General features: G+C 47.9%; 2 protein-coding genes across 4 annotated transcripts; one reads left to right on the forward strand and one right to left on the reverse strand.

Annotated features, from left to right (window-relative positions):
• Positions 1–542: 542 nt before the first annotated feature.
• pus10 (pseudouridine synthase 10) lies at positions 543–12,500 on the reverse strand. 3 transcript variants are annotated; one of them, XM_086032568.1, is made up of 18 exons: positions 12,252–12,492; positions 11,758–11,888; positions 10,648–10,872; positions 9,759–9,845; positions 8,298–8,332; positions 8,098–8,212; positions 7,035–7,096; positions 6,890–6,935; positions 6,458–6,522; positions 6,300–6,385; positions 6,099–6,224; positions 5,458–5,514; positions 5,151–5,227; positions 4,940–4,995; positions 4,720–4,837; positions 2,437–2,579; positions 1,548–1,647; positions 557–1,131 (listed from the first exon to the last, which is right to left on the reverse strand). In XM_086032568.1, exons 2-18 carry the CDS (start codon positions 11,881–11,883, stop codon positions 1,093–1,095), a joined length of 1,563 nt encoding a protein of 520 aa, XP_085888694.1. In that variant the 5' UTR covers positions 11,884–11,888; positions 12,252–12,492; the 3' UTR covers positions 557–1,092. The 3 variants fall into 3 exon arrangements, with proteins under 3 accessions (XP_085888695.1, XP_085888693.1, XP_085888694.1); XM_086032569.1 differs by having other exon boundaries at positions 543–1,131; positions 5,151–5,266; positions 5,434–5,514; positions 11,758–12,500; XM_086032567.1 differs by having other exon boundaries at positions 553–1,131; positions 11,758–12,495.
• Positions 12,501–12,983: 483 nt separating this feature from the next.
• cct4 (chaperonin containing TCP1, subunit 4 (delta)) lies at positions 12,984–20,122 on the forward strand. The gene is made up of 13 exons (XM_086032570.1): positions 12,984–13,287; positions 13,892–13,944; positions 14,024–14,113; positions 14,243–14,351; positions 15,519–15,783; positions 16,238–16,370; positions 16,545–16,684; positions 17,402–17,498; positions 18,070–18,180; positions 18,261–18,391; positions 19,398–19,632; positions 19,822–19,935; positions 20,012–20,122. The coding sequence occupies exons 1-13, from the start codon at positions 13,170–13,172 to the stop codon at positions 20,024–20,026; spliced, it is 1,611 nt and encodes a 536-aa protein (XP_085888696.1). The 5' UTR covers positions 12,984–13,169; the 3' UTR covers positions 20,027–20,122.
• The last annotated feature ends 687 nt before the right edge of the window (positions 20,123–20,809 follow it).

Consider the following 20,809-nt stretch of genomic DNA (forward strand, 5'->3'; position numbering starts at 1 on the left):
GTTATCGTCAAAGAGGGCAAGCCATTTGCAACACTCTAGATTGGCCAATCATTTGTAAAAAAAAAAAAACACCTACACGTGTGGACCGAGCAATACTATAAAGTCGGGAAAATATATGAAATTCACCAAATTGTGGCAAAGGAGTCTCCCGCCCCACTCTGGTGATACAATATTTTTCAGTATATAATTTTAGTTTTACAATACTCCCACTGAACTTTATACATAGTAAATCTTACCCTATGATTTAAAATAAAGAAATGGATAGTGTGACTACAATTATTTGCATTTTTTCTATTTAGCATAAATTAACCAATCAATTAAAATATTGTTGCTGTCCTGTGAAAAACACGTCCATTTTCTTCCGTTTTTTTATTTCAACGTAAACGGGGTTCCCGCGTTAGACATTCTATTAACGTGAAAATTTAAAATGACAAAATTGGACCTGTGTTTTTCACAGGACAGCGACGATATGTATTTTGTACTGTATTAAAGTGTGTTAAATATAGTGTATTTATTTCAATAAATCAATGTAATCACATTAAATAATAATTCCCCCAAAAAATCTGACCCATTCCAACTTGGTCTTCTGTACTTTTCATCAATTTAACTTGATACCAAAGAATTTCAGTGTCAGAGCTTCAGCATTCAGACCAAATTTGATCACAAATTGCATTCTATCGTTGTAATTTGCATGACAAAAACCAAGCCATGAAGCACAAATGTTTGATTTAGTCTTTTTAATTTTTCATGCAGCAAAAAAAAAGGCATAGCCACTGGACTGTTGCAAGCATGGTGGCACGGAGATCTTTTTATCAAATTTGGTGTTAGACTATAAAGTCCGCCAACCCCCCCGCCCCCCGCACCAAAAAAAAACCCCAAACTCTTAGCACCTAAGCTTAGTGTCATGTGCAACTCCCATAACCTACCCCCTATAAAAGAAAGGGGGAAAAAAAACACAGCCTCCTGAAGGGGAACAACCAATTTGGACTGGACCTGTTCTAACTAGACCTGTTTGGACCATGAGGACTGGACCCGTTTCCGCTGTGTTGGTGTGGACTGGATCCGTGTGGACTGTGCCTGTGTGAATGGAGGTTAGTCTGGCAGGGTGGGAGGCCAGTCCACGTCTACGGACTGAGGGACAGGAAACAGAAAGACATTGTTATTTGAAGAAGAAAAAAAAAGGGGGGGGGGGGGGGGAATTCAAATTTCAGGGGAAACGTTATTAACGGTATTAAGTGATTGTAAAGACAAGCTAACTCAACTAAAAATAGTGAAAGTCAGCTCATTTTGTTGGGACACACTTCATAAAAACCCCTCATAACCCCACGACAAAAATAAAGTAGTGCGGTTCCCTGTGGTCTTGTAGAAGCCAAACTCCACGGCCACCACCACCTTCACATTACACTTCCACAAGGCCACAACATTCAATTCAGTGCCAGAGTACAATTTGTCTCTTCGACTGATATAAATTTGGATTTATACATTTTTCAGAGTTGGCACTTGGAATAGCACAAGGAGAGGAATAATAGTACAAATGAGACTAGTACCTGTACATCAAGTTCCAGTATGTCTGTGTGCGTGCCAAGCAGCTGACACAAATTTGGTTTAGTACGCCCAAAGTCTCCATGGACAAACTCCTTGATGTAGCTACGGGGACCACTTCAGGAGAACAACATCAAAATGGACATCAAGTACACAAGACAACAGTTGGGAGGCAAAAGTCAGGAGGTGTTGTCATGAAGCAGAGGAAGAGGCAAGAAACGAAGCCAGGAGGCAGAACCCAGGGTCAGTAGGAAAAGTCAGGCAAAGCTGGGAGGCAGAGTCAGAAGGTGGAGTCAAGAGGCAGAGTCTGGAGACGAGAGTCGGTCGGGAGCCACGAAATGAAGTCAGGAGTCAAAGTCTGGAGACCGAGTCTGGAGACGAGAGTCGGTCGGGAGCCACGAAATGAAGTCAGGAGTCAAAGTCTGGAGACCGAGTCTGGAGACGAGAGTCGGTCGGGAGCCACGAAATGAAGTCAGGAGTCAAAGTCTGGAGACCGAGTCTGGAGCCGGAGTCGCAAAACAGAAGGCGCAAAGGTATTGTCCTTCCCTTCGGTCTCAGAAGGTGGAGTCTGGAGGCAGATTCGGGAGACGGACTCAAGGGGCAGAAGGTGACGTCAGGACTTAGAGTCAGAGTGCAAAGACTCGATACATGAGTCCGGAGCAGAGGTGGCGAATCCAGGTCTCCAAAGTCAAAAACCCTGCCACGGTGTGGCTTGAGCCACAGGCTCCCCTAACCCGGGGAGCTCGTTTACCTGCCAGTTGAGCTAAAGCCAAACTGCAGCACGGTTCGCCTTCTGAGTCAGAAGCAAAGTCGAGAGTCCGAGTCAAGCGGCCGATTGCGGCGTCGGTAGTCAAAGTCCAAATCCAGAGACGGCGAGAGAGAGAGAGAGGATACGTTCCGGCCTGCGTCTTGAGGCTGAGCCGGAAGTGGTGCTCGTCCAGCAGGTTGGCGCTCATGCTGTGGATGAGGCGCTGGCGCACCGCCAACGTGCGACGGTGCAGAACCCTCAGAGGGGTCTTCTGGTCCACCCTCAGGTCCTCCAGGGACAAAACACAAGTACGACACACACGTCAACGCCAGTCCCCGCAAAAGTCAACCGGCATCTGGCCAGTATTTCTCAACAATCGTTCCTTCGCCTCGAGTCGATGACGTCCGCGTTTTGCGATTGGAAACAAATGGCAAACCGGCCGGGTCTACCGCCTTTGTCGACAATTCTTGTCCACGTTTGACAATCGACAACCTCGATGTCGTCCACGTTTTTCCACAATCGCGGTTCAACATCGAGCTTCCATGTTAATCAACAATCGTCGACATCTAGTTCATGCGTCTGCGTCAGTTCTCATCGACGGTATGTTTTGGATTGGTCCGCCGTCGTCAAACAGGGACGTCCGCCCGCGTTTGTCCACAATCGTCAAGATTGATATTGTCCATGTTTCACGTTTGTCAACGATCTTCCACCGCCATGTCAAATCGTGCAACCGTCAATGTGGAGGAAACATTTTGGACTGGCAGATATGTTCAGACGTATTTGCGAGAAAACGCCCGATTCCAATGAAGTTGGGACGTTGTGTTAAACATGAATACAAATAGAACAATGATTTGCAGATCGTGTTCAACCTATATTTAATTGAAGACACGTTATTTCATGTCGAAACTGATCGACCCGATTGTTTTTGACAAATACTCACAAACTTCGAAATTGATGGCTGCAACACGTTTCCAAAAAAAAGCTGGGGGGGGGCAGGGTCATGTTAACCACGGCGTTACATCACCTTTTCTTTTCAAAACATTCAATAAGCGTTTGGGAACTGAGGCCGCTAATTGTTGAAGCTTTGTAGGTGGAATTCTTTCCCATTCTTGCTCGACGTTCAGCTTGAGCGTTGTGGTATTTGACGCTTCATCATTTTCAGTTTTCATTTTCAATGGGAGACAGGTCTGGACTGCAGGCGGCAGCGGCCAGTCCGCTATCTGCTCTCTTTTACCGCTACCAAGCCCACACTGTTGGAACACGTGCAGCAATGTTGTTTGGCAGGGAAAAGACGCTGCTTGGATGGCAGCATATGATTCTCCAAAAGCTGGATGTACCTTTCAGCTTTCACGGTGCCCGCTTCACAGGTGTGTCATATAGCCACGCCACGGGCACCAACGCGGCCCCATACCGTCACAGATGCCGGCTTTGGAACGTCGCGTCCATAGCAGTCCGGATGCTTCTTTTCCTCTTTGGCCCGGAGCACACGACGTCCACAATTTCCCAAAACAATTTGAATTGCGGACTCGTCAGACCACAGGGCACTTTCCCACTTTGCATCGGCCCATCGACGTTTCTGGCTCTTGTTGTTGTGCGGCTTTCGCTTTGCAGAGTGGCGTTTTAAGTTGTACATCCGGCTGTAGCCGTATTTACCCGCGGTTTTTGAGGCAATGCCGCCTGAGGGATCGAAGGTCACGCGCATTCAATCTTGCTTTTCGGCCTGGCCGCTTCATGCGGCCATTTCGTCTGATGAGATTACGGAGCGTGGATGACGAAACCCCTCCGTTCCTTGCAATTGTACGCCGAGGAACCTTGTCCTTAAACCTTTTGACTATTTTCCCACACACTTGCTGAAAAAAAGAGGTGACGCTTGCTGGTGAATGTCGGAGCAATTCAGCGAAGCTCCTTTTTTTAGACCCGATCATGGCGCTCGCCAGCCTGCTCACAATATCTGCGTGATGTTCCAAACAGGCGTTTGATGAGCATCGCTCAACTTTCTCTCTGTCTTTTTTGCCAGCGGTCCCAACTTTTTGGGAACGCGTTGCAGCCATAAAATTCAAAGCATTTGCTAAAAACGAGACATTTCATCAGCTAGAACACGAAATGGCTCGCCGAGCGTGTTTGCAAGTGCGTTTAACTCGTTCGCTGCCAGACATTTTCCGGCCGTCTTTTACCCAAACGTTTGGAAAAAAAGATATATAAATAAGTTCCTGGGATTGAATGGTTGCACAGTGACTAGACCAACAAATACGTCAATGGCAGTGAAGGGGTTAAAGCAGGGGTGCCCAAGTCCGGTCCTCGAGAGCCCTGATCCAGTCTCCCCTGGTTTCAATGCATTTGCAAGTACACATATTTCCCCAAAACATTTTCTCAACGTTGACCCCCTTTTTGTAAGCGACCGTCATCCGCGTTTGTCAACAAAGGTCCACCTTGATGTGGTTGATGAAGGCGATGTCGTCCTTCTGGATGGAGTTTTGTGTCCACACCAACGCTTGGTATGACTTGGTCTTCTCTTCCTCGCCCTCCTTCATACGACTCATGGCGTCTCTGCACACGCGCACGCGCTCATTGGGGCGGAGGTTTTGGGGCGGCGCCAGGAAGTGAAGCACACGCGATAAAAGGAGATTTTTCATGGTCGTCGGTTGGTACCTGCTGACCATCTGCAGGTCGCGGACTCGGATCTTCTCCGAAGACGCGTTGATGAGCTGCAACACAATCGGACTTTGTCAACATCACCCTGGCGACGCTCGCAAAGAGGCGCGTGGGAAGCGTGGCGCGGGAAGCGTGGCGCGGGAAGCGTGGCGCGGGAAGCGTGGCGCGGGAAGCGTGGCGCGGGAAGCGTGGCGTGGCGTGGCCGCACCTGCTGCACGCTCTTCACCTTCTCCCCGCTCACTCTGCTCTTGCGCGGGTTCAGCAGCTCCAAGGCAAAGGGTCGCCCTGCAAGGAGAGGAAGAACGGAAGAGAACAGCAGTGAGGGGAAGAAGAAGAAAGGGAGAGAAGGAGCAGGAAGGAGGAAAGGATGAGCGGCAAAAGGAAAAGACAGGAGGAAGAAAGAAGATGAAAAAAGGAGGATGGGAAAAGTCAAAGCTAGGGAGAAGGAACAAGATGAAGCGGAAGAAGAAGGTGGCGGAGCGCCCGGTCGTCCGTGTGGGGACGACGGCCTTTACCGTTTCCCAGGGTGCGGACGTCCACGTCTTCACGGCCGGACGACGAGAAATTAAATCCTGCCCCCAAGAAGAGAACAAAAAGACACATTTGCCATCCTCCGTCCGGACACACATCCTGCGGGCTTTTTCTCTGAGTTGCAAACAATCGGCAAGCTCAGCGTCGCCCGTTTCGCGTTTGTCAACAATCGTCGATGATCGAAGTCGCGCCTTTGCAAACGATCGTTACCTTCAATGGCTTCCGTTTTTGGCAGCAATTCACAACCTCGACGTCCACCCGCGTTTGATGTTTGTTAACCTGTGTCATTCATCTTTTGCCTTTGTCAAAGCGTATGCGTGTCGTCCCCGTTTGTCAACAGTCACCGACTTTCATGCCGTCGGCTTCACATTTGCAAACAATTGTCAGCTTTGATCCGCTCCGGGTTTGGCGCTCGTCCAAATTGGTTCACTTCCACGTGCGTCGAGTTTGTCGACAATCGTCCGCCTCGGTGATGTTCGCCGTTTCGCGTTTGTTAACAATCGCCGACCTTAACCTAGTCAGTGTTTGACATTTGTAGCTTCCAATGTCGTCTGCGTTAGTAAGCGATCAATGCGTGGGCTGCGTTTGGTCAACAATGCTTAGACGGTTTGTGAACGAGGCTGACCTCGCGCCCCGAAGGCGGCGAGCACCGGCGCGGCGATGAGCTCCTCCACCGACGACTCCATCCGCCGCCGGCCGTCGATGAGCCACGGCGTCTGCGGCAAGCTGCGACAGAACTTGTTGTAGCGCCCTGAGGGACGCCCCGCAAAAACTCACCGTTAGCCGTTAAAGAGAGGTCGCGCGCGCGACCCCTCCCGACACGTACCCGCCACGAAGACGGACGCGTGGACGCACTGGACGTCCTGCGGCGTGCAGCTGCTGGCCGGACGGGACGGCGGACACGGTGAATGTCTGACACGCAAAGCAACAACTTTTCAGCGACATTTTGTTCACACACATTTTTTTCTTCAAGGTGGGACTTGCTTGATAAATTTGCTGTCCGGGATCTTCTCCAGAGCTTTCGCCACCGCCATCCGGGTAAACGCTGTCTGCGCACACGCACGCACACACGCGCTTTGTCAACAACTGTCAAACTCTGTTGTCCGCATTTTGTTTGTCAACGATCACCATCCCTGATGTTGTCCACATTTCCCATCTGTCAAAATTTGTGAGCCTTGATGTCATCCACATTTCGCATTTGTCAACAATCATCACCACCATTTGTTTGTCAACAATCGTCAGCCTTGGTGGTCCCCATAGTTCATGTTTGGCAGCAAATGTTAACTTGATGTTTTCCATATTTCTCATTTGTCACCAATCGTCAACCCCAGTGCGGTCCACAATTGTTACCGTAGATAACGTCCACCTTTCACATTTGTCGGCAGCCTCGATGCGGCGCCGCTTTTACCAGCTCACCTGTTTGTTCTTGGTGGCTTTGAAGCAGTCGGGACAAGTCGACGCACTGAAAGAAAACGTCTCGTCAGCGTTCCTGGGACGCGGCGCAAAACGCTGCCCCGGCACATGACGACGACGTTGCCGCGCTAGCGGGCTCGCAACTCACAGGAAGTGGCAGTCGCCGTCCGTTTCCTCATGAGTGAAGCCCACGCTGACCTCCAGCGCACTCTCAAAACACACACACACACACACACACACAATTTTAGCCAAAAGATTCAAACATTTTTGAGCAGCTTCCATAGGTCAAAGCTAGTCAAGCATGTTAGCGCCACACCAAATATCACGTTTAATGTCAGTTTCACGCTTAAGTGTCACGTTAACATGGAATAGTTTTCGCATTATAACATGATAGCTTTCTCCTTTCATTTGGTGCCACGTTAAAACAAAACAGGTTTCATGGTTTGACGTGATCAATGTCTCGTTAAGCCCTAAGCGTCATATCAAACGAGAAGTTTCGCATTAAAATGTCATAGCGTTCACCTTATAATGTGATACATTTCACTTTTAACGTGGTGCCGCGTTAAAACAAAACAGGCTTCATCTTAGAACGTGAGAAATTTCACCTTTCACGTGGTACGTGTCACATTAAAGTTTGACGTTAAAACGACATACGGTTTCACACTATAACGTGGCGTCACGTTCAAATGTTAAACGTGGTCACTTTCACGTTCAAACGTAATGGCTTTCGCGTTGGAACGTGATAAACTTCACATTTAACGTGTTCAGTCTCACGCTAAAACGTATCACGTTCAAATGGGAGCGGCTTGGCATGATAACGTGATCAATTCCACCTTTAATGTGCTAAGTTGTCACGATAAAAGATAACGTTGAACTTTCTGTAGCGCAAAGCACATCCCCGCTGATGTGCACTGCTCAATTGACGTAAAAACAAAACAAGAATACGCCGCAATGAAGTGACTGCGATGCCCCGGCATGTGGGCAAGGAGAGCCACAGCTTCCATTGATTGAATGGGATAAACGGATGAATCCAAAATGAGAACAATCGCACGGTGCCGCTGTAGGCCACAACCCACACCCAGGCACACACACTAACTGCGCGTCGTCGTATTCCTTTTTTTTTTTTTTTTTTTTCCCCCCCCTTTCCCAATCGGGGTCAATTGTATCGGGCGATTGCGCGATTGATCGGAGGCGCGCGTCCCGTCCCTCACCTTGGCGGCCACGGCGACGCCGGCCAGCTCCCGGGCCAGCAGGCCCTGCATGATCCACTTGAAGGCCTCCTTCACCTGGATGACGTCATCGCGGCCCAGCACGCCGCACTTGGCTCTGGCGGGTCAAGGCGAGCGCCGGTCAAAGTCGGCCGGGACACATGGAGTCTCATCGTTTGCAAGAAACAAGCCTTTGCCTTTACCTCACTTGCTCCTTCACGTGAAGCCAACACGAGTGCTGCGGATTCAAACGGGCGTCAACAGAGCACCGACACTTGCAACAGCAAAATTGCAAAAGTGTCAAAACCCTTATTAGCAACCAGTCTTGTTTGCAGCGCTTGGCGTCGGCCACTCCTCGCCAGAGTAGCGGCAGGGAGGAATTTCGCCACGGTCTTAGCCCGGACTGACGACCGCTCGCATCGGCACCAGACGGGAAAATATCGGACAATACCGATTCCCTTATTTTGCAGAGTAGAATTCCCAGATTTAATTTAAAGAATATTTGGGATCTCACTGGGTGGACAATGCTTGTGAAGATCGCAAATGTTGGATTTTGTCCCAAACGCTTTTTCTTGTTGCCTCAAAATTTCTTGGCAACAGAACACGTGACTATTGGACAATACTTTGTCCTTTAGTCCTTGTTTAATGTTACAAAAGAGAATAATCTGCGAAATTTGGCAGATTTTTGGGGTCAATTTTTCCTCCCCAAAAACGCTTATATGAATTTCATTTTCTTAGGCTAATGAGTAAAATTGGCAGATTTGAAAAGGACTAATATCGACTGATTAAAGGCTGGCCGATTAATCGGTTGGCCCCTCATCAAGTTCATTTTGTGACTCTTTCCAGCTTGGCGCAAGTTAACAGTTCTTAATGGTATTCTGAGAGCTCGTCGGCTTTGTTCACTTGATGCAATGTTGCTTGAAAACGGAAAACTCAAACACTCGACACTGAAACGATTGCACACAAATCAGTGGCTACGTGCGCATGGACACATTTATTCGGATTAAGCACCTGATCGGAATAAAAATTCTTCATGTACACACCCCATTCGGAATATTCTGACCCGATCAAGGCCATTCCCATCAAGATTTTATTCCGAACAAGAGTTGTCGTTTATGTCGGATGTTAATCCGAAATGTGTGAAATAACGCTAACCTTTAAAGTAGAAATGGACGGAGCCGTGTTTTGTTGACACGAAAGTCGCTACTGCTTCTTCTTCCTCGACTACTATTTCCCGTATTATATTTGGTCAACTGCGCATGTGAAAATAATTTGTTCCGCCGGAAAGTGTGACGCATGAACACGCGAATCCTAATCGGATCGAATATTTTTAACGTCCATGAAAACAGCGCGTCCGATGGTAATTTTAATGCGAACTCCGATTGGATATAAGAAATTTTGTCCATGTAAACGTGGCCGGTGAACAGTGGAACTTAAAATCATCATAGCTGACAAAACATGGAACTTGAACTTCTTAGTATTTGCGCTCATTCAATAGAAAATCTTGGACCGACTGTTTCTTGTTCGTTTTTTCTGTGTGAACTGGGCCTTCGCTGATCACGATCACACTTGATGACCAAATGTGTGCGCAAACCCTATCCAAAGGGTTCACATCTTTTTCCTTCCTGCAAACAACACACCTGTGCCCACGCTCACGCACTGACCTCGCGCACACACATCTGAGCAGGCAGCGAGATGGACAACACCAAAGCGTCCACCTCGTACTTTTCCCTCTTCACGGCGTCGGCGATCTGTCAAGACACAAACAACAAGGCAGCTTCCTTCATTTTGCCCTTTGCCTACTGTAAATTAAATATCATAACTGCCATTCACGGACCGCAATATATAAATCTCATTTTAAAAAATGAAATATTTTATTTTTAAAAAGGACCGTTACATTCACAATTTTTTTTCAAATGATCCACGGATGACCTGTCTACCAAACTGTTCATTTCTTAAAATAAAATACCAAAAAACAATTTTACACATACACACTTAACTTTTTTTTTTTTTAAATATATAAAATAAAATATAGCTCAAATGGAAAAAAATGACATAGGTATTTATTAATTAATTCAAATAAAAAACAATCATTTTAAAAAGGTTTTATTAAAACTAGTTCATATGACTAAATGATGAATAATGAAATTAAAACAATGCAGTATTATTAAACATATACTTGTTAAAGTAAACCAATGTTGTTGTTGTTGTATTTTAACATTTTACATCCACATTTGAGCTCATTTTTAAACCTCATCCCCAAGTGAACTGTCGACCCGTTTTAATCTAATCTTGCCTAATTGTGGTCAAACGAGTTGACATTTTTAAAATGGGTCGGAACGGAATCAAATAATACTGCTAAACTAGAACAAATCTTCTTAATCATTTCTTTTGTGAAAATAATTAAGTCGATTGTCAATACTTTCAAAATGTAAAAAAATGTAAAAAAGAAAAAAGAGCTCTCATTATCAAATGTCACGTTTTCGGCATATAAATGAGAAGCGCCGAATCAGTGATGCGGTGTGTGCGTGCGTGCGCGCCCGCGCGTGTTACCTGCACAGCCTGGCTGACGTCGCTGAGGTGCTGCAGGACGCCCAAGCACACCACGCACACGCTCCACTCCTCCGCCGCTTCCTCCGGCTCCAGTTTGCTTCTTTTGCTGGCCGGTTCGGACGCCGCGGCATGCTGGGAATTGTCGTTTTCCTCCTCCGGCGTCGACTCAGACGACGCGCGGTCCCCTGGAGCGCCCGCGAAAGCTCGCAGCTGCCTGAGCGTTTCCTGTTGAAGAGCAAAGCCGTTCCAAGATGGATCCGTCGCTGCCATAAGGCGCCGTGTCTGCCATATTGGATGTGGCGGACCTGAAGCAAGGCGACGCACTCAACTTGTCAAAGTCAGTCAACAAATTGGCATCGGAAACACTGTATGTCACTTGGAATCGGATGATTACCGCATAAATGTTGACTACATTTAACATGTTCACCTTACAGGGAAGCAGCACCAGGCAAACGAGAAGGTTTGCGTCACAAAGAGGGTTCCAGTCTTTAAGTAGTTACCTGTACCACTAGTACTTTAGATACATGAAATGTCCCAGAATACAATGGCAGATCATTTGAAATAAATACCTATATATGCCAGTATAGGCGTTTTCTTTTACATCACATGAAATGAATGGCAATTTCCATCATCTTTTTTATATTTGTTCATAAAATACAATACAATGATACTGGTATCGCCCGCCGGTGCGAGTACCGATACCTCGAAATAAGGCCGGCCATTCCCACTTCTAGTCAAGGGAGAAGTTTCTTTCTAGTCCGAAGTGAAGGGACTTATAGCTCAAGTAAAGGTTCGTGCCCCGAGAGAAGGTTCTAGTCCCGGGAGAAGCTCGAAGTCCAGGAAGTGACGATTCTGGTGCTGAGAGAAAGTTGACTAATTCCAATGAGGTTCCGAGTGAAGGATTGAGCCTCATTTGCGGACTTGTCATGTCATTCAAAGAAGATCGCGAGTAGGCGGGGTAGTCCGCGGGGATTCGGCAGGTTCTAACCCGGGAGGGGGAGGGGGAGGGGGCGTGCAAGGGTGATTTTCCAATTGCCGAACCGCGATTGTGCGGGGGTAGCTTGTCGATGTATTTTGTCCCTGCCCACAAACGTCCGCGGAGGCGTGTACCTGGCGGCTGTGCCTGTAGGCGTCCGCGACTCCGATGCAGCAGAACCTGAGCACGCAGCGAGCGCAGCAGCCGGACGCCAACAGCTTCCTGATGATCACCTTGTCCTTCTCCTTCAGGGGCAACATCTCCGCTTCGCACAGCAAATGCAAAACAGAACCAACTGAGTCCATCTGCAGCCCACTAACACACTGTACAATGTACCCCTTCAACATCACGAGTAGAATCTTTACAGTTAGAAGTAGTAGCAAAGCAGCCCGATAGGGGGACTGTAAATTGTTTTTTCATCAGCCGACAACTTGTTGATCGAGTGATGATGTCGTAATGATCGCAATGGAAAAGGTGCACAAATATCACCGTTGACATGAATTGATGATTGTCTCAATATGACCTGAATTCACTTGCACTGTTTTTGACGCGCTAACGCGACTTGTGCAGTGCGGCGCGCGTGCGTCACACCGGCGGCTAAGGTAGCTTAGCTTTAGCACATACTGACCGTCTACGAAAGGCTGACAAAGTGCACGCTTACAGCGACCGGGACACAAAACAAACAGCACACTTATGCGGAAAGATCGTCACAATCACCCAAAGTCGTCTACTGGAATGCTAACATAATCCTAAACTAGACTGCTTCCGTTCCTTGTGGGGCACGCCAAGCAGGCATTAGTAATCGAAGCAGAGCGGCTCGCTTTCATTTATCCGTGATGCTGTACTTAACATGCATTTAATAAACCTGCATTCCTAGTACAGTACATACAGACCTTTACAAACTACCGATCGACGTCATTGTTCATAACTGGCCTCAGAAGAAAGGACAAATTCCACTAACAGATTTTTTTAAATGATCTATTTCGTACGCACTTGAGAGCGGAGTGACATTTTGCAGGCGAAATTCGGGCAAAATGCTGATTTGTGTCAGGAATAACCTAAAGAGTAGGTAATGATGTACAACTGGGACAGTCTTCAATGTTTGGTCATGGACAAAGCAAAACTGAATCATATATTCTTTAGAATTCATTGATTGTAGATGAGTTGTTTTTTTGACTTCCTCCTAATTCTTTTGAAGCATGTAATACGTGTCAAAGGATGTAATTTATCGCCACTTGTTTTATCTAGTTTGTTCATCGTATGTTACACAGTTATGTTTTTTCTGTGTACATGTTTGTCTAAAGCATTAAATCAAATCAAATACGATGTGTTGTTTCGGCGCTCAGCAAGCACTGTCTGTTGACGTCATCTTTGCGCGCCCTCTTCTCTCCTCCCACCGGCAGCTCTGGAAGCTTCTAAACGCTGTCGGGTGGACGTTAGAAAATCGTCCTCCATCCCGAATCCAGGCCCGACATTTAATCTTGGGGACTCATCGGTGCTGTTGTGAAGCCCCCGCCCAACATTTCCCATCGAGTATTAAGTCGCGATGCCCGAAGCAATGACTGCACCGAAGTCTTCAAACGCAGGCAACAACAAAGGAGGGGCGTACGTGGACCGCGACAAGCCGGCTCAGATCCGCTTCAGCAACATCTCTGCCGCCAAAGGTACTTCACAGCCCGCAAAGTGTTCATTAAAAGTGTGCAAAAGTGTCGAGCTCGTCGCAATTGGCCACGACGGAAGGTTTCATCGCATTTTGGGCCGGCCCAGAGTTCGTCACATGTCCAAATGTCGTCCAATTCACGGGCAGCCGATTAAAACCGTGAATAGTTAGTAGTAGTCTTGTACTCGTGTTCTCGTAAGCTCTTCCCGTCGGACCCAAATGTCGCAGTTGTGACATCATACAGTTTGCTCACGCTCAGTTGATCGGTAGCATGGAAGTCTCTGAAACCACTCAAATCAATTTTCCTCATTGATATGAAATCAAACACCGATGATGTGTTCCAAGTTCCCCAAATCCCTCTATTTTGGGTACATTTTAAAAAAAAAGAAAATAGAAGTGTATTGTCAAACATCAATGTTAAAACATGATAAAATGTTTTCAATGTTGCTGTCCATTTACCACCCGGTTAGTTCCGACTTGGCGTCATCTTCACGCATGAGTGTTTTCATTTTGTGGTTAGCCACTTGTTTCCTCCAAGTCAAGTTCGCTCTTATTCTTCTTGCTCATGAAGTACAATAATGACGCTTCCTTTTTGGCGTGATTGACAGCCGTGGCGGACGCCATCAGAACCAGCCTTGGGCCCAAAGGAATGGACAAGATGGTCGGTGAAGGCATCGCGCTAACTCTTCAGCGGCTCTTCAGTGCCCCTGACTCCTCCCCCTCCTCTCCTTTGCTTTCAGATCCAGGATGAGAAAGGAGACGTGACCATCACCAACGACGGGGCCACCATCTTGAAGCAGATGCAGGTGCTGCACCCCGCCGCCAAGATGGTACGTTCCGTCCCGACGCTTCATCCGGCCGGCCCCTCTCTCTCACTTGCGCTCTCTCGCTCTCTCTCGTGGCTGACGCTGTGTGTGTGTGTCTGTGTGTGTGTGTGTGCGCGTGTGTGTGTGTTGCAGCTGGTGGAGCTGTCCAAAGCTCAGGACATCGAGGCGGGCGACGGCACCACGTCGGTGGTGGTGATCGCCGGCGCCCTCCTTGACGCCTGCTCCAAACTGCTCCAAAAAGGTCAGAAATGAAAGATGTCAAGTTCACTGCTTCTAATTTTATGACCCCCGCATAGGTGTGCCTCAAATTTTGGCCTATCGTTGAGCCTTGTTGCTGCATGTTGAGTGGCATTGCTCACTTTTTTTTTTTCTCAGGAGGATATCAGTCCAAAATTCACTCTTGAGTACTCGCTGATACCGAGAACGGATACCCACTAGTACTTTTGTATCAAGACAATGACAGAAAATTGGGAGCGTAGGCCGTTGTGTTTTTCAGTCCATGGACTCATTCACAGCCAGCACCGTTTAAATGCATCGTTGACTTTTGGAGTCGTCGATGGCACCGAATGAGTGCAAAATTCATCACATGTTTGGATTGAAGGCCTGAACAAAATAATGAGGTACTTTTGTCCAGGTCAAATTGAAATGTCGTAGTACTTTCAATTCCTATAAGACCACAACCTATTAATGAAATCATTTTACTTTCAAATCGTTCAGAATATCTGGCCGCTCCGTCCGGAAATTTATTTGAATTTCCAGTGAACTTTATAAGAGATTCTACTGACCCTGGGAACACTATTCACCTTTTGTTTTTATTTGAAATCAATACAAGACAATATCTCTTTTTGTTAGAATTTTACAACAAAAGATATAATCATTAAAAAAAAAAAATTATAATTGTGCAAATCTGGAAAATTATTCAATGAACATATGCTCCAAGACAATTACACAAAGTTTTATTTTTTTTATTTTGACGCCAATATTTTCCTTTTTAGTGTAAATGAATATCGGCTCCAAATATGGGTGATCGGTCTCCTTGAGTACTAATCATCTGTATTGGTCCTTGGAAAAAAAACATATCGGTCTATCTCTATTTACAACCGTTTAAGCAAGATAGCATTTAGCTGCCAGAACCAGCACCGTCGATCACCAGACTACGGTGCTCGTCAGGGGACATCGCGTCAATGTTTAGGATTGCGTCATAACGCCATACTATTGCGCTAAGCTATAACGCAAAACGGCTCCCGGACGGAAGGACCGTTTCGTCCCTGTGACAGAATGTCCGTGGCCCTGACATTTTGCTGGATTGAGTCGTTTCTGTGTTCAAGGACCACAAGAAGATGATTTTTACGAAGCAGCTCTTTGGGGCATTCCTTGACGACGCCTTATCTTGCCAACCGCCCCGCAGGCATCCATCCCACCATCATCTCGGAGTCGTTCCAGAAGGCGGTGGACAAAGGCGCCGAGGTGCTGACGGCCATGAGCCGGCCGGTGGAGCTGAGCGACCGCGAGACGCTGCTCAACAGCGCCACCACGTCGCTGTGCTCCAAAGTGGTGTCGCAGTATTCCAGCCTGCTGGCGCCCATGAGCGTGGACGCCGTCATGCGCGTCATCGACCCCGCCACCGCCACCGGCGTCGACCTGCAGGACATCAAAGTCATCCAGAAGCTGGGGTGAGGCGCGCTGCCGCGGGGGGAGGCCGCCATAAGCGTTTCACAAAGCTCGGTGCCGATGTTCCTCAAAAAGCCAAATATCGGCCGGGCCGATTATCGCTCTATCCCCAATCGTTATTTTCACAATCGAAGCATCGTTTGGGGACCGAGTCCTCACAATTTCAGTCTCGCTAGATATTGTCCAATTTCTCTAGTCCCCCACGAAAGCAGACTGATTTTTTGGGGGTGTTTTTCCCAAATAAATCATTTGCAAACCTCTGCTTTTACTTTGGAAAACGAGGGAAACAATTCTTGCCCGTTTACTCGGGGATGTTATGGCTCCGAGCAGTAGCTGAATCTTAATGAGTTTGTGTCTAAAAGTTCATAGCTAATAATCCGCTTGAAAAATCCATTCAAACTAGTCTGTAATTGGCGAGCGAAGCCTGCCGGTTGATGACTACGTGTGGCGTCGCAGGGGCACCATTGACGACTGCGAGCTGGTGGACGGGCTGGTGCTGACCCAGAAGGTGGCGAGCGCCGGCGTCAGTCGAGTGGAGAAAGCCAAGATCGGCCTGATCCAGTTCTGCTTGTCTCCGCCCAAAACGGACGTGAGTGGCCTCCGACGAGCGCGGGCCGCCCCGCCCCCAGTCTTCCGTGCGTCTCACATCACAGACAATATGGAGGGGGGGGGGGGGGGGGTCAGGACAAGCACGGGCCGCCCTCAGTCAAGACGTTGACGCGCAGCTTTTTTTTTTCTGCTCTCTTTTGTTTTGTTTGCACAGATGGACAACCAGATCGTGGTGTCGGACTACGCTCAGATGGACCGCGTGCTGCGGGAGGAGCGCGCGTACATCCTCAACATGGTCAAGCAGATCAAGAAGGCCGGCTGCAACGTGCTGCTCATCCAGAAGTCCATCCTCAGGTGCCGCGAATGACCGCGCGCTACAAGTCGCCGATTAATCCACCATCAAAGTCATCCGCAAGTCTCTCGATGATCGATTAATCGTTTGGAGAGCCGAGTCGAACTAACAATATCGGGCCCAACTGATGCGGATTTCTTTCTTTCTTTCTTTTTTTTTGTGTGCGCTGCATGATTATGGCCAATAATGATGGACAACATTATTGTGATCCCCGAATGTTCATCACATTTATCTGTGGTCATGTTAGGAAAACATCTGGAGTTTTATTCCACAAACATCAAAAAACTATATGTGGACTGTTGCCTGTGCAAAATGAAACTTTAATTTGAGTAGTAAGAAGAAATGATGATGACAATAATATTAATAATGAGACAATTAGCAGAGAATTTAACAATTAGCAAGGGCAAACTGAATCGGTACGATTGTATTGTCATTTATTTCTGCACTTTAATGAGGCCTGAAGCGTGCATTGGCCCCCGAGTAGATGGCTGGCTTGCTTGCTAGCTGGCTACGAGTGCGGGATTAGCCGTGCGGCGTGATCACCATTAAAATGAGATGAATGTGAATCTAGAGCTCGTAAGTTGAGAGGCTGAAGTCGGAGGATGTCGACAATTTCAACAGTGGCTCTAAAGGATCAAGCCATCCGTTCTCATAATAGTGGATTCATTTGAGAAGCCATTAGTTGTCGATTGCAAATGCTAACGCTAATGGCGCCGCAGGGACGCCCTGAGTGACCTGGCCCTGCACTTCCTCAACAAGATGAAGATCATGGTGGTGAAGGAGATCGAGAGGGACGACATAGAGTTCATCTGCAAGGTGAGCACCATATATATATATATATATATGTATGTGTGTATATTTATATGTATGTATATATATATATATATGTGTGTATATGTTTTTTGGGGGTGGGGGGAACACCAGGGCCTTCTTTTTACTGGTGGTCATTATGGTGATGCTTGGAGAGCATTTATTTTTTGGGGTGACACTTGGTCTCATAAGTAGAGAGAGACTGGGATGATTTCGTTTTTTTTTCTTTTTTCCTAGTCCAATACCGATTATTCGTAATCCGGGAGGCCGATAAATGATATCAAAAGTCCATAAATATTGTGGTCAAATTTGAATATGGTAATGCAAGCTCTCAAATGTTCTCTCAACAGTCAATCAAGTTTTCCATCACGTAACACCAGAGCTACAACACTCCTTTTCGTAACCATCAAAACCTTTTGTAAACTTGTCGATGGCACGCATTTTACCGAGCGGCCGGTCCGATCGGTCCTTCCCTCCTAAAAGTTTGACAACCTGGCCGTGAAGCGGAAAAAAGTTGAGCTTTTTGAATGCGAAATGTTTTCTTTGCGTGGGAGCCTAACGCGCCGCCTCTCCTCAGACCATCGGCACCAAGCCCATCGCCCACATCGACCACTTTGCTCCCGAGATGCTCGGCGCCGCAGAGATGGCCGAGGAGGTCAACCTGGACGGGTCGGGCAAGCTCATCAAGGTGACGGCGGAAGGCGGGCGGCTTGGCGCCGCGCCAAGCCGCCTCCTCCTAACGGAAGCCCGCCTTCCCGCTGTCCTCAGATCACCGGCTGCGCCAACCCCGGCAAGACGGTGAGCATCGTGGTGAGGGGATCCAACAAGCTGGTGATCGAGGAGGCCGAGAGGTCCATCCACGACGCCCTTTGCGTCATCCGATGCCTGGTCAAGAAGAGGTGGGTCCTTTTGCGCACGCTAACAGGCCAAGAGATCGCCGCCTTGGTCCGTCGGGGTGTGCTGCGGGGAATTATTCCATGCCAATTATTTTGACACAAAATACATATTTTCTCATTAAAAATAACTAGAAAAAAGTTTTGCTCGTTTATTTATGCCAACCACGATGAATCGGAAATAGCTCAAATAGATTTGATTCCATGAATCGAAAAAAATCGAGTTGCTTAACTTCATCTAGAAAATGTTGTCTTTTCGACGTTTTTTTCATTCCCGATGCGTAGCACAATTTGAATGTGTCCATCAAATGATGCCTTTGCGCCAAACATCATTGCGTGTTGCGTTTGTGGATGGCTGCAGGACCACACTAGTGCACAGAGACAAGCACGGTAACAAATTTTTAAAGAACCAAAAATTGAATCGAATCGGGGCTGGAGTGAATCGTTCCATCCCTACTAACCACGTATAGTAACGGGCTGAACAATCAAATGTTGTTCCACTAGATGACCCCGTATATCCACTTTGTGCGAATCGTTTTGCTAAGTGGTGTGTTGTGATGATATTTCCATCGTGAAATATGTGCCTTTGCTCAATAAAGGTTGAGAAACACCGGTCTAGGTTTATGCGACGAGCGTTACTTGCGTAGAACCGCTCTAAATGGTTGGAGTGCATAGGCCGAATTTTGAAGGGCCCCGACCAAATCGGCTGATTTAATTGTTAGTTGCAGCCCTAGTCTTTTTTTGCTTGTCTTTGTCGTCTTCTTCACCTTTTGTATTCTATTCCGTCTTGCGTGCTCTTCTTCCTTCCTGAGCCTCCTTCAAAGGCGCCCCAGCGCATTTCCTTGGCGCTGGGGCGTAACAAGTGGAGGCACATTAATGTGGGCGTGCCCCCGTGTGTTCTCACCCGCTTGTCACGTCAGCCCGGCGAGGACGGGGGCACTCGCACACGTCAAGTTGGCCGCCGCCGCCGCCGTCTCGTCGCCGGCTTAGCAATGTGACCGCGTCCCCGCAGGGCCTTGATCGCCGGCGGCGGCGCCCCCGAGATCGAGCTGGCGGTGCGGCTGGCCGAGTACTCGCGCACGCTGGCCGGCATGGAGGCGTACTGCGTGCGGGCCTACGCCGACGCCCTGGAGGTGATCCCGTCCACGCTGGCCGAGAACGCCGGCCTCAACCCCATCTGCACCGTCACCGAACTGCGCAACAGGCACGCCCAGGGCGATAAGATGGCCGGCATCAACGTGCGCAAGGTAACCCCAAAGGTTACGCGACCATAGGATTTGCACGGGTATTTGAAAAACAAATACATTTTTTATTTTGAAATCTGTATTTGGTTCTTTCAAAGAAAATAACGGGGCCAAACCGAAACGTCTAATATCTAGTAGGGGTAGGGCCATTATCGGCAGCCATATTTGTTGAGTTTGTGGCGCTTGCGTCAGGGCGGGATCTCCAACATCCTGGAGGAGCTGGTGGTGCAGCCGTTACTGGTGTCCGTCAGCGCGCTCACCTTGGCCACCGAGACGGTGCGCAGCATCCTCAAGATTGACGACGTGGTACGAGCGAGCCCCTCCTCCAACGTTGCCCTTCGCCCGCCGCCTTTGTCGCTCATTCTTGTGCTCTTGGTTGCAGGTCAACACCCGATAATTTGGCCCAGGCGCTGACGACCCGCTCGCCCGTGTTGCTGGAGCTCTTGTTAGGATGTTGCTTAAGTTAATAAAAGACATTGTTTGCGCAACCATACAGGTGCCTCTTTCATTTTTATTTTTTTTTCCATTTCTGGGGCGCACATCTCGGTATTTGAGAGACTATTGGCGTTTTAGCGCGTCCGCAGCGTCAAAGCTCATTGATTGCGACATATCGAACGATCCTCGGATCTGGCAGTTGGGTGATGTTGATAATTATGCTCAATGTGAACTTTCACCCCAAGTACTTGGCGTCGCCGGCCAGCACTGCTGGCAAAAATCTGACTCGTCAATAGGAAATCATCTGTGAAGTCGGCATCACAGAGTCACAGGTCGGATGAACTTTCTTCTTATTGTGTGCCGGAAAAGATATTGTGTGGGCTTAGGAGGAAACTTGCAATCTTTGGAAGAATCTGGGGAAGTTTCCTTGATGTGATGCCAGCATCTCCCACTGGGTGACATGGCATTTCTTTACTTAAAGACACACTGTGTCATGTGACGGTTTTTGTTGATTATGGCGGCGCCATGTGGACAAAAGCGGTAGTGTTTTGACAAAAATCAGCGCGTCGTGCCGTGAAATCCTGAGCCGTCCTTATAGCAAAAGGAGGAAGTGGCGTTTGTCATAAAGCCATTCAGAACATTAGTTTTTTTTGTGTGCCAGCCAGGGTCGCTCCCATCCTCCTCAAAGTTGCTTTGTGCCAGTAAAAACGATACAGACCCGTTCAACTACTGTACTTTTAAGTCA

The sequence above is a fragment of the Filicampus tigris genome, chromosome 6 (genome assembly GCF_054856515.1).
Source record: "Filicampus tigris isolate MCC_2025a chromosome 6, RoL_Ftig_1.0, whole genome shotgun sequence".
Classification (NCBI taxonomy): domain Eukaryota; kingdom Metazoa; phylum Chordata; class Actinopteri; order Syngnathiformes; family Syngnathidae; genus Filicampus; species Filicampus tigris.

Excerpts from the sequence above, each read along its gene's own strand:
- pus10 (XM_086032569.1), bottom strand. The coding sequence starts at position 11,970 with ATGTTGAAGGGGTACATTGTACAGTGTGTTAGTGGGCTGCAGATGGAC. Across the intron at positions 7,097-8,097 it reads GCGTCGCCGTGGCCGCCAAG|AGTGCGCTGGAGGTCAGCGT; the intron begins GTGAGGGACGGG and ends GTGTGTTTTGAG. Across the intron at positions 4,838-4,939 it reads GACCTGCAGATGGTCAGCAG|AGACGCCATGAGTCGTATGA; the intron begins GTACCAACCGAC and ends GCGCGTGTGCAG.
- cct4 (XM_086032570.1), top strand. The coding sequence starts at position 13,170 with ATGCCCGAAGCAATGACTGCACCGAAGTCTTCAAACGCAGGCAACAAC. Across the intron at positions 13,288-13,891 it reads CAACATCTCTGCCGCCAAAG|CCGTGGCGGACGCCATCAGA; the intron begins GTACTTCACAGC and ends CGTGATTGACAG. Across the intron at positions 17,499-18,069 it reads ACATAGAGTTCATCTGCAAG|ACCATCGGCACCAAGCCCAT; the intron begins GTGAGCACCATA and ends GCCTCTCCTCAG.